We start from the raw sequence: 12,197 nt of genomic DNA, 5'->3' as shown, positions 1-12,197 counted from the left end.
GTGATTTTTTGCATAATATCTGATACCATCATAATTTTAGAGAGGCAAGGTAAACTTGGATATACAAAAATACAGTCACAGCTGAAATCCTGGGTTTAACTTAACTTTCTCTTAACTAAGTTAATCCTTAACTAAGAGAAAGAAACCAGTCTGCAATTTCCACTGGGTGATTTGATCCCAGCCACTCTATTAGACTGCCAGTAAGAAAACTGGAATTCTGTGTGAAGAATATGGAGGAATAGGTGAGGTCAGTGTTTGCTTTGATCATACACTGTGTGATCCTGGCTTGTCTCTGACTGTTGGGTGTTTTGGAACTCAAAGCGAGCTACAATGAAGTGGGGTGACAAACACTGTAAGAGCTATAGCTTTTCAAAGCAGACTGGTGAGGGACAGAATTTCCTGGTAAGATATTTAATATTATCCACTGTCTAAAGTTTTTATGGAGCACTTTCTGCTGAGGTTTGCCACTGTATAAAATGGCCTGTGTACCACCAGGTACACGCCCTTCGCTTTTGAACGCGGTGACACCTTCTGGGGTTTCGGGTTTAATCACGTTGGTGTTCGTTTTCGTAGCACAGGTGCAGCAGTGAACAGCAGTGAGAGCCTCCCTCCATCCTCATCTGTCAACGACATCTCATCCATGTCCACGGATCAAACCCTGGCGTCTGACACAGACAGCAGCCTGGAAGCTTCTGCGGGACCCCTCGGTTGTTGCAGGTGACTAGCCGCCTGCCTGCGAAACCCAGCGTTCTTCAGAGGATGATGGAACCTAGGAGGAAAAAAATAATGGGAGCTAAGAGATGAAAAGAAAGAGAAATAAAATACAAAGTTCTAAGTGAAACAAACAAAGAAACAAACAAACAAACAAAAAATCTTTTCAGCCTGCTTCTCCTACAGAGTTATGTAATGCAGCTAAGCTCAAGTGTGTATTTAACTTATAGTTGCTCTGCTTTGGTCTTCTTCCAGTGATGCTTACTGGGGGGGAAAGGAAAAAAGGAACTGAAAACATCCTTTTTTTAGCCCCCCTCCCCACAAGATGTAAAATGAATGGCTGCAAAACCAGCAACCTGCAACTGTCTTTTTCACACTGGCATGACAAGGTGTGCAGTAGCCGCGCTCCGCCATACGAGTGTGTGTCTGCCTTCACTCTCTGTTCTGCCGTCTGCCCAGTGAGGCAGGCGGGGATCTCCATGCATTTTTCCTCACACACAAACAGCTCGTACACACACACGTGCCAACAGAATCCCGGCAGTGCACGCAGCTGTGTGCCTGCACATCTGCACGGGCACTTAGTGTGCACTCCACTACTATAAATGGCCCCTCCCAGGCCAACTGCTTAACTACATATGGGATCTTACAGTACACATTCTGTCTGTTTGCTGATTGATGAGGTTGCATATACTGTATGAGGACTTGTGGAAGTGTAAATAACCACACAGGACTGTGGCTCCCTCAGACACTTGAAGATGTAGCACCAAATTTTTGCTGAAAGCTGTAAATATATTTTGAAATAATAACCAGTTTTATTGAAAGAAGAAGCCACAGAGCTTCATAGAAAAATGCTAGTTTGTGAATGTTAAGACTTGTTGTTCTGATTTTTAGAGCAGATATGCCAAGATAAGACTAGGTTAGAAGGAAGCACATGTACCTTTGCAAGCTACAGGGAACAAGAATGAAGGGGTTTCATGCATGTCTAAGCCCAGAAAGGTATCAGTAAGCAACTTTTTCTGTCAGTGTTAAGTGAGTTATCATCTTAGGTCATAGATAGGCTCGCTATTTTGAAGTCCATGTATGTTTGTAAATTAGAGGGTATGACAGGGTTGGAGAATGAGCAGACTATGATGAAAAGGACATGCACCAACTTTTTATTTTATGTCTAGATCTTTATTAGGTTAGCTAGAGAAAGGATATTTGCAGCCCACTCCCTCTCAGTGTGTGTTTGCAGTTTAGAGGTTGTTTTCTCTTTTCATCATTCCCTTGCAGGCACTTCTGCTACTCAGAGAACAGGCATTCTCTAGGTGCTTTTGGCTGTTCATTTCCTCATGACAAAGCATTGGACTCCCCAGGAAGTTTTAGCAACTGTGTTACACAGAAAAGAAGCACAGAGTGCATGGGTCTAATTCTCCTATATTCTAACAGCCAAGGTTATCAATCAGCTCATGCAGTGGGATGGAAGGGTCACAGCCAGGGGTCTTGGGCAGCTTGGACAAGTTCTGAAGAACCCAACAGTGACTGAATATCAAATTGAATTTGCCAGGTAATAAAGCAGAGGATTTCCCGTGGTAAGTAACAGCAAGTATTTTTAGTAGAAAATGTCAAAATTCCACACAGAATTTCGGAACAACCAAATATTTTTCCGGCCAAAACAGCAATTGGCATTTTCCACTGCGAGGTCATCATTATTTGGGTTGGAAATTAACTAAGATCCAAGTCATCTGTCCTTTTACCAAAGTGTGCCATGTAAACTGAAATCAGCTAAATCCTACTCTAATGCTTATCCAAATGCCAGAGAGAAACTGTTTAGACTATGTTAGTGGATATTTTAAATTCACTAATTTTTTTGTATTCAAAACTACCAAAATAGGACTGTTCCGTTGGGTGGCTTCCAAGCCTGGCATTCTGTGCTAGGAAAAAAAAAATTAGTATCAAGTCAGATTTTGTTCAAAGGGAAGAAAGGGAAGAAAAAAAACTTCTCTCCATGGTGGGGAGGAAGGGAAATAAAAATTAGGAGGATATAAAATAAAATTAGGCTTGCAAACTCACAGCTGTAGGAAGTGGGGGTCTTTCCCTGGTTATATTTTTGGTAGAATTTTATCAAATTTTTTTGATAATAAAATTAGGTTGTTAACGTTCTAAAACTCAGAGCAGTAATTTCAAAAGCAATAATTTACTACTGCTAAATACATTTAGCAATATTCTCTCTTAAGCCATGAAACATCAGGTCACTATTGAGTGATGTAGCTCTCACTCCAAAGCCAATGATCATAAAAGTGTTGATAGGTCAACAGCAAAGCTCTGTAGGTATGTAGGCAATAACACCAAGGGTGAATTCCTAGCAATAATTAAATATATCACCTCTAGATTTAATTCACCAATAATTAAATATATCACCTCTAGATTTAATTCACCATAGATACACATTAATAATATTCAGGTAACTAGTATCTACTTTACATTCCTTAGTGTGCACCATTTGGGTGTGTTACTTAAACAAAACTAAACTAAGTCTCATTGAGGCAAAACTGCAAAAATATCACCAGTGTAGACTGTAGAAACTTGGAGTAATCCCAGTTCATTGCCAGTGATATTATGGAGATGTGGCATAAGAAATAGCAGAGAAGCCATTTATAGTCGATGGAGACTTGCAGACCTCCCATGTTTCATCTCTTGAAGGCAAATCTGTACTCTTTGTCCCATGGTATAATTCAGTCCTGTTTGGGTTCATGAGTGCAGGGTGGGGAGAAGCAGTCACCAGAGAAGGTGTCCTGAGATCGGCGCTGAGTGGACTCACAACACAGGAGTTACATAATCAGCTTTATTCCCTGGTTCAGCTGAGCACCAGTGCTTGTTCATGGGGACTGTTGGATGCTTAAAGAAATTTAACTAGCATGTGCTTTTGTCCTTTGCTCAGCAGTGATCGACATCAGCATGTGCTTAAGTGCCTTGCTGAAATGGGGCCTGAAAGAATTAGTGCATCTCTTTTTGCCTCAAATTAGTCTCCTTCATGAGAAGCTCTGTCTGGGGGAGAAGACTTGGAGCTGTCCACATTGGACACTAGAAAAAAAAGCCATCAATGAAGAAAGGCATTAGTTCTTTAAAATTCTGGTCCTTGTATGTCCAAACTGAACTAGTGACCATCAAGCAGGAATAGCATCCTTTGTTTTGCTTTGTGCCAGGAATTCGGTGCTGTCAGCTGATACCTTACAATAACTCATGTACTCTTGAATAAAGGATGGTAGTGATGATGCTCTGAGGCTGTTTTAAGGGAAACCACTTTATTTTCTGATTCTAGAAGCTTTGATACCGTCCTCTTAAAGTCTGGTCCTCTTTATTCCAAAATTTTGTTCAGCTTAATAATGATAGATGCTTTCCTTAATTTTGCCATTGATCTTTTAAACCTACTTCTGCTTAACATGTTACTAAATATAGTGCTTTGGCTACAATTTTCACTTAATTCTCTGTGGTTTGCAGTTGTAAGCACTATTGCTACCACTGCAGAAGTGAAGGAAATTGGGAAGCCAAAGATCTATGACAGATGTTCCAAGGTATTTAGGCACGAAAGGGGCAATCAGAGAGCCTGTGCCAGAAGTGGCATAACCTACATCATCCTGAATGGCAGCTGGACACCTTGGAATTTCTGAAAATATGCCTAAGAGCCTCTTGGCATCATAAGTGCCTCAATACCCAAGGAAATTCTGTCCCAAGTGGCTCACCTAAGTCATGTATATAGGCATCAGCAGGGTGAGGAAAATGGCATTATCTGTCAGTGACTAACTGCATTGAGATGGTGGAGAGGAAAGCTGCTGCAAAATATCTCTGCTTTTTTTTTTCAGATGGAGAACTTTGGGATAGTATGAGGAAAAGAAAAAGAGAAATAAGTCAGAACAGCTCTTAAAAGACCCTCCCTTCATTTTCTTTCTCACTGCTGAGTTTAAACGAGGATGAGGCATTGATTTATTGCAAGTTGATGCAAGGTTATGGATGTTTTCAATCCAAAATTTTTGGTAATTTTTGAAAACAGTCTTCAGATACTGGCTTGGTAACTGCAATAGTATTTTGTGAGTTTTGACTATATTCAGAGAGTTCAGACATTTGAGTTCACTGTGATTTATGCAAATTGTATTGTGCTTGATGTTCGACCCTCCTATTTAGAATTCCATGGCACAAATAGATCCATGAATCAAAGCAAGTCTGCATTACATAAAACAGACTTCAATTGGAGTGCAAGTATGGTAGTGTGTAAAAAAAACAACAACAAAACCACAAAAAAAACTGACAAAAAAACCCAAGTAACAAAGCTACAGAAAGCCTGATCAGGTTTTCTAAGCCCTAATACACTGATGGTTTTCCTCTGGAAATCAACAGTTCCTGCACAGCATTGGCCTCTAAAGGTTACATGAGACAGATGATCATGTCACTATGTCACTCTTCCAAATTTGTAAGCAATTTGGTTCATATATATTCCTTTCTCTTCAGATATCTATTGCTTTACTTTCTAATTCTGGGATAACAATTCTGAAGAAATGAGATCTGTTGCAGTGCCTTTAGGGAATTTCCCAAAGTAGTACCACTTAAATGATTTGGATTGTATTCTAAATTTGTCAGTGAGCACCAGTGATTTCTTGTCCATCAATTTATTTTCTCGTGAAAAACATGCTAATAGTAACTTTTAGAACTGTCTGAGAGAGTCACTTTAGGAAAATCTCCCAAATTTTTTATTTAAAAGTGTTTTTAATATACAGGAATTATTGTAAAATGGAACTGGAATATTTTAATTCAAAGTAATTTCTAGTAACCAACGCTAGCTTATATATATTGCAAGCTTCACAGTAGTTCAAAGGATCAAAAACTATTTTACTTTCAGATCTATTTATTTCTATTCAGATCTATTTATATTTCTCCCTTCATGCTTTTTGAGAGTTTAAAATTTTGTGTGAACTCAAACATGCAAAAACACAGAAACAAACATAAAAGGCATTTTGCAGCAAACTCTGTGCTTCCAGGGAGAGCAATATGAAAGAAAACCTGCAGGGAGGGACCAATTAGTTTTCTTTTAAAAAGTCTGAGCTAGTGGTTCAATTTATGTTTAGGCTTTTCTTTTTCTTTGGTTTTGTATGTGTGTGTAGGGAAGAGAGGGTGTACACATGGATTTTTAGAACCTCTGTTCCACTCGTGCTTGTTCCAAGTTCCCGGTGTGGGTAAAGAGAGGAATTGTTACATAATCACACATCTTCAAGAATCTGATGGCTGTGCTTATTTGAACTTCCACCACTTTACAAAGGACACAGTTAACTAATTGCAAGCTCAAGGTGATCTTTTTCACAGACAAACACACACACACACACACGTAAAAAGAAAATCATTGTGCAGTAGGTTTGAATATCACATGAATAAGTAATTGTCTTAATTAGTAAGATGCTTGAGGTATGCAGGGCAATGGTGAATGTGTCATCTTCACCAATGAGCTGGAAAAACGACCTGTCCAGTGGAATTTAGTGGAATCTGCTTAGTGTATTAGGAACTTGCCAGTGGGGCCTGATTTTTCTTTCATTTATGTTGTTGGTTTGGGTTTTTTAATCAACTATTGATTGCAAGAAGTGAAATGTTTAACTTAACGCATGTTCAGGCTCGTTGGCCTATGGCAAGTTTTAGTTTTAAAGAGGGTTTGATTCGACAAAAGAATGTTGAAAAACTTCAACTGAGGCTAATGGTGCCTTTTTACCTGAGAGGGAAAAGCTGAAAAGCACACATTGAAGGAAGACACAGTCAATTTAGGAAATAAATGTATCTTTACCATGCTTATCATTTCAGACAGGTCTCTTTTGCTAATTTTCACTGAACAGGGCCATTCTTGTCTTCTGGAAAGCAAGATATTTATAATGTAAATAGTTGTATGGATTTATTTTTTTTCCTTCCTCTGTAACTAATATGTAATAATCCAACACACTATTTCTGTTAAAAACTTTTACAAAAAGGCTGCTGTTTGCCTAAATATGGTTGACCTCTGACCTTTTCCTAAGTCAGTCATGTGCTGATAAAGGAGGGTGCTGGAAGTATCAGTGTACATATAGAATCATGTATATTTAGTAAATTGGGTAAGTGGGACTTATGGCCAGTATACATTAAGCCACAACAGTAACAAAGCTCCAGATCTTAACTAGAAAAAACAACTGTTCACCTTGCCATGTCCATCCTGTAATAAGATCTAAGTTGCACCTGCCTGTAGTTCTGCATGATCAGACTTCAAAGTATAACTTACAAGATCTGTAATGTATCAGTGTTGATAAACGTAGATGTAAACAAGAAAAAAAAAAAAGAAAAAAAAAAAGGAAAAGGAAAAAAAAAAAGAAAAAGAAAAATTAAATAACTTGACCAACAGAAGAAAATCAACAACAGCAACAGCTCAGTATCAAGACTGGAAGATGAGACATGTCTGATTTTGTTGCGCAGTTATAACTGAAAAGAACAACCAGTGTCAGTCAGCATAAATGGACTACAGTAAGACATTTGTTGAGGATCCAACATTATTTCCATACTGTTTTGTTCTTACCCTGTTTACTTTGAGCATCTGTTGTTCCCTGTGTGTGACACAGGGGAGAACAGGGCCTCAGTGATCAGTGTTTTATGGGTCAGTGTCGCATTAATGATTTCCGATTTCTGTTTGTTTAGCAATTACTGAACGAAGATGGGACTCTCATGTTCTCCCATGTGTCAAAAGGAATCCTGTCAGAGCTTCCTCATGAGGATACTCTTCTCACTGCTGTCTTGACTCCTGTCAGTTGAATGACTTTGCAGTGTTCCCAGGAAAGAGCGCAACGCAGCAGAGACCTAGGGTTCCATTGCAGGCGCGTTGTGCGTTGTACTTTCACGGGGTCTCAAAGTCACTCAGGGACAGGACTCAATTGAAATATGGTATGTACTCTATGCATGACGCCTATATTACACCTTTATGACCTTATAGTGGTAAAGCTGATGATCTTTACGGATGTGGATTTGGACCATCTTTTTTTTTTTTTTTTTTTCCGGAGGAAAACTGTCCTTATCCCACAAACCACTCGCTCCTATCCAGAGCAGCTAAATGGAAGTTAAAGAGGTGCAAGGGCCTTCTCGGGACCATGCCCACGGGTGAATTTCATGCTGTTTGAATGTGATCTTGCCAAAAAGCCTGTATGTCTAGCAGGGGAGACTGTGACTGTCCTATAAGGAGTGTTTGTGTTGTTTACTTTAAAACAAGCTTTGCTAATTAAAGTAGTGTATTCCGGAGTCTATTTGAATGGCATGAAGGGTATCAATGAAGAAGGTGGAAAGAATGCTCCTACAGCTCTCCTGGCTTCTTGTTTCTTTTCCTTCAGCCCTTTCTAGGGGACTAAGATAAAGCAGTAAACACATGGACGTTGCCAGGATTACTGAATTCAATGTTGCTTTGGGTGGGCTTTATGTAAGAAGCATCTAGAGCACTACAGAAATGTAAAGGTATCTTAAGACATATGAGGCTCACACATTTTGTCTTTGAGTAGCTTTGGAATCTATTCCTCTGGCTGATTGCCTGAAAATATTGGAGGGGGTGGGGGAAATGTCATTCTGATATGACTGGTCAGAATGAAGAAAATCTGCCTAGTCACTCTCCCAGCTCTTCCCCCATTAAAAACGTAAACCAGAATCAAGCCAAGAACAACAAACCCAGGAGAAAAACAAACAAAAACCCAATCCCCAGACCCCCATACCAATTGCAGAGTTACTGTTTGGAGATTGATTTTTCAAAAATTTGAACACACTTCACTCTAGATGAAAAAAACCCAACCAAATAGGAGAGAGATGCTATCATTTGGAAAACACTGCTGATTTTTCAATTCTTGCACAAGCTAGCTATGTCCATAACATTTCCAAGCAAGTCGAATACACAAGGGATATTTTTTGTATTTGGATTCATCATGTATGGAGATGAAAATTAAAATCCCAAACAGCTTTCTGCCAAAATCAATTTGAAGGCAGGAGCTGCAGAAAAGGATGAAATTAAAGCACCTTGTAAGAACTGTAAGGAAAGAAAATCTTATAGCTGTTGGTACTTGAATGTTGTTTCAAGCCTACTATGCACAGTTGTACTCTTGTTTTGACTTGCTGTCCTTCTCCCAGTTCGTATGTGCAGAGATTGGCCAAGCTACTATCTAATAGAAACCTCTGGTTTGCAGTGGCTGGGGAATTTTGACTTTGTGATTCTTGCTGCAAAATGGGGTGGGGGGGAGGCCCATTTCATATGGGGACCGGCTTTTTTGTTTTACTGGGCGCCTTTTGAAACAACTGAAGGGTCATCTTTTTTCGAGGGGTTTGCCCTTTTCAGGAGCCACCGCTTTTCTGGCCGTATTTCAGTGATTTCTGCGCCGCGGAACCCGGGTGTGCAGCTGTAGGTGTGATTTAGCTCCCCACCCGCTCGCGTGCCGGCCAGAACCCGCCGCGTGCGGTGCGAGGCCACGCGTGCCGCGCGCTGAGGCCTGCGGCGGATCGATGGAAGCGCCTGTGTGGAAGGAGATCGAAGTGCCTCTGCTAAAGCCCCCCTTCCCTCTCTGCCTGAGGCAAACCAAGGGGATGAAGGACAGTGAACAGCCCTGCGCTCTGGCTGATGAAGGTTTGCCGTGGTGCCGAGAGGCCCCTTTGGGTGCACCGAGAGCAGCCCTCGGTGCCCTGACGGTAAGTGGGACCGTGTGGTCTGCACGTGGCGCTTGCGTCCTGGTGTGATGGCAGAGGTGGAGTTTTGCTTCTCCCGTGGAACCCTCCGATGTTCAGTTTTTTACTGTTTCTGTGTGCTGATGCTTAGAAAGCAATGATTCTCCATCCACTGCTCCATGGCTGGGACTCTCTTCAGGTACACGCAGGCAGAGACTTCTGTTGCTTTTTGCCATGCTCTCCCAGCCCCTCTGTTGATGGCTCAGCTTAGAGCCTGAATTGCAAAACTGCTCGGCCTCCAAGAAAATGTGATTTCCTGTACAATGGAAGAAGCCAGGGAGAAAGTTTATCTGGTAAATTAATTCCAATTTCCCAATGCATTGGTCTTATTTTGAAATTGACTGCTGGGAAGAAGTGTTGTTTGTCTCCTGATGCTTCTATATGGTGTTCTGCCCTGTTCCAGGAGCACTTACATACAAAATAGGAATTAGGGTCCTGGATGGAAGAGCTCTCTTCCTGAATATGTCAATTTAAGGGTTAGACTGGGGCTTTTGTTAAGTCCCATTATGGGGAATGGTTGATTGTCGCTGTCTGGAAGATTTTAGCCTTTCTTGCATCATAAGCCTGGTACTAACAATGGGGGCATTTAACATTCCTCCAGACTAAATTTAAAATGTGTGAAGTTATTCCCTACTCTACTCCACATTTACCAGTGGAAAAGAAGGGAAATTATTTTTGATACTTACAAATCCATGAGGAAGAAATTGCAAAGAAGCAGCCAATGCAACAAAATACCCTTTCTATTTTCCAGAACAGTTATTGGCTTCAGGTGTAGAAGAGGTAAAAAGCTGTACAAAGACCCCTTTCTGCTGTTAATGCCAACTAGATAAAGACATGTTTGATGTTATAAGATTAATTTGATAGTAATTAACAAATTGATGGCAGATCCTGTAACAATGTCTTTGATTTACTTTGATTTACCATCAACAAATATTCAAAAATATTACCTCTGGAATTTTTGCCTTGGGAAGATACATTTATGCCTATGTTTTGATGGGTTTGTCCTCAGCATTCTCTAGAAAATATCCCTGCTTTTGGAATAATCTTATTTTTCAGTTCAGTTCCATCGTCTTAGAAGGAAAAGCTATATTTTAAGTGTATCATCAGAATGCTAAATCACAGCTAAAATAATTTTTCATATTTTTTTCTTCTTCTTTTTTTTTAAAATATGGATAATTATCTAAGGTGCCCTAATAGTGAAAATCCTGGGGGTATCTCACCGCAGAGTGCTGTTAAATGTGCCTACCCCATATCTATTTTCCAGGGAGCAGTTTACCTTTCAGGGAAAGATTTGTGGATATGGGTGTTCAGGGGAAATGGAGACTCTTTCTTAATGTCAGACTCAATTAAGACTTAACAGGGTTTGAACACAGATAAATTCAGAATATGGGCAAAAGCTCTCTTCAGTAAAATTGGAAGTACTGTAGGGTCTGGCGTGTCACTGAGTGGACTAAAGGATGAAGCTCTGGTTTTAAAATCAAAAAGCATTATGAGAAGTAGTCCAAGAGTCAAACCTAATGTCTGAATACCACTGATTTCAGAGTTCCAAGCAATCAGAACGTCGTCCCGATTTGTTTACAAAAGCTTAATGCCATGTAACAGATCGGAAAGCACACCTATGTTCTCAAAGCAGGAGTACTCTGAGGACTTTAGTGCATGGCTTTCTGGAATGGCAATCAGTTGGAGGATTACTCTGATTCTTTACATAAAGGGAAACACTGATTTTTGGCAAAGTGCAGAACTCCCATGTTTTTCATCAGAAAGGAGAAAAGTGACATCTTGAACAGCACTGCAATGCAATACCATGCTTCTGACTGCAGGTAGGTCAGTGGGACAACCCTGGCCAGGTTTCAGCACAGTTGTACTCATCAGTTTTAGCTGTCTGACATTTTGTCACAAGCACAAGAGAAGGTTAGTGGACACAACAAATTACAGCATGCACTGCTAAAATAATTAATCTGCCAACATTGTCATGTGATTTCTGAAACACATGAAGGCTGTTTCAATGAAGGCTTCTTGGCCATAATTATGAGCATGAACAAACTGACAGGACCACCAAGCTGTCCATCACTTTTACTGTTGGATTTCTAAGCAGTTATCACACACATATGTGCAGCCAAAAATTTACTACCGCTGTTATGTGACACTAAATCTAGCAGGACTGTGGCTGTACATCAAGTTTGCACTGTGTTGCAACCAAATCACAAGAGCACCCAGTAGCTGGGGAGGGATGGAGAAAAAATTAAAAATCAGAATGTGCAGTGTTACTGAAGGAACACAGCCAGCCTGGTTGTCCCAGCTTCTGCTCTGTGTTAGATCAGATCCCTCATCAGGTTAATGTTGCATTCGTCTTGCTCTTCCTAATGTGGGATTGCAGAGCTGTAGCAACAGAGCAGCCCTGGAATTTTTCTTCCCTTGGCTGGTGTGACGCAGACACAGTTTTCCTTCAGCGAGGAGGACACACGGTGCAGGTGAACAGTGACACCTAAAGGCACAAACGTGCTCAAGGCTCCAGCAAGGGCAAACTTCAGTGAGCTCTTCAGCCTATAAATCATCTGCTTGTTGGATTTCTTCTCCAGCCACACGGACCCTGGACAGTTCATCGTGAACTTAATGGTCTGGAGCATTTCTTAGATGCTCCAAAATTAGGGGAAACGCATAATTCTACTTTTTCAGTAAGTTTTTGTTATTTTTTCTTCCCTTTCCAATAGCTTTTTCTGTACGGTTGAGTCTAATGGGCTCCCGGTAGCCCAGGG

The 12,197-nt window shown here is 40.6% G+C and overlaps 1 protein-coding gene across 6 annotated transcripts in view; it reads left to right on the top strand.

The window, feature by feature from the left end:
* MAPK10 (mitogen-activated protein kinase 10) overlaps positions 1-7,988 on the top strand; it is a 145,394-nt gene extending 137,406 nt beyond the window's left edge. For 5 of the 6 annotated variants that reach the window (XM_066186576.1, XM_066186575.1, XM_066186580.1 and 2 more), the window contains one exon: positions 579-7,988. In XM_066186576.1, coding sequence (XP_066042673.1) covers positions 579-721 — 143 coding nt within the window. In that variant the 3' untranslated portion in view covers positions 722-7,988. Of the gene's footprint in view, positions 1-573 lie in introns of all 6 variants that reach the window. The other variant, XM_066186579.1, reaches the window with a different exon arrangement.
* Positions 7,989-12,197: the final 4,209 nt, after the last annotated feature.

This window comes from Chamaea fasciata, unplaced genomic scaffold (genome assembly GCF_029207755.1).
Source record: "Chamaea fasciata isolate MVZ Bird 193981 ecotype frontalis unplaced genomic scaffold, bChaFas1.0.hap1 SCAF_6, whole genome shotgun sequence".
Lineage (NCBI taxonomy): Eukaryota > Metazoa > Chordata > Aves > Passeriformes > Sylviidae > Chamaea > Chamaea fasciata.
This window is presented reverse-complemented; position numbering and strand designations above follow the sequence as displayed.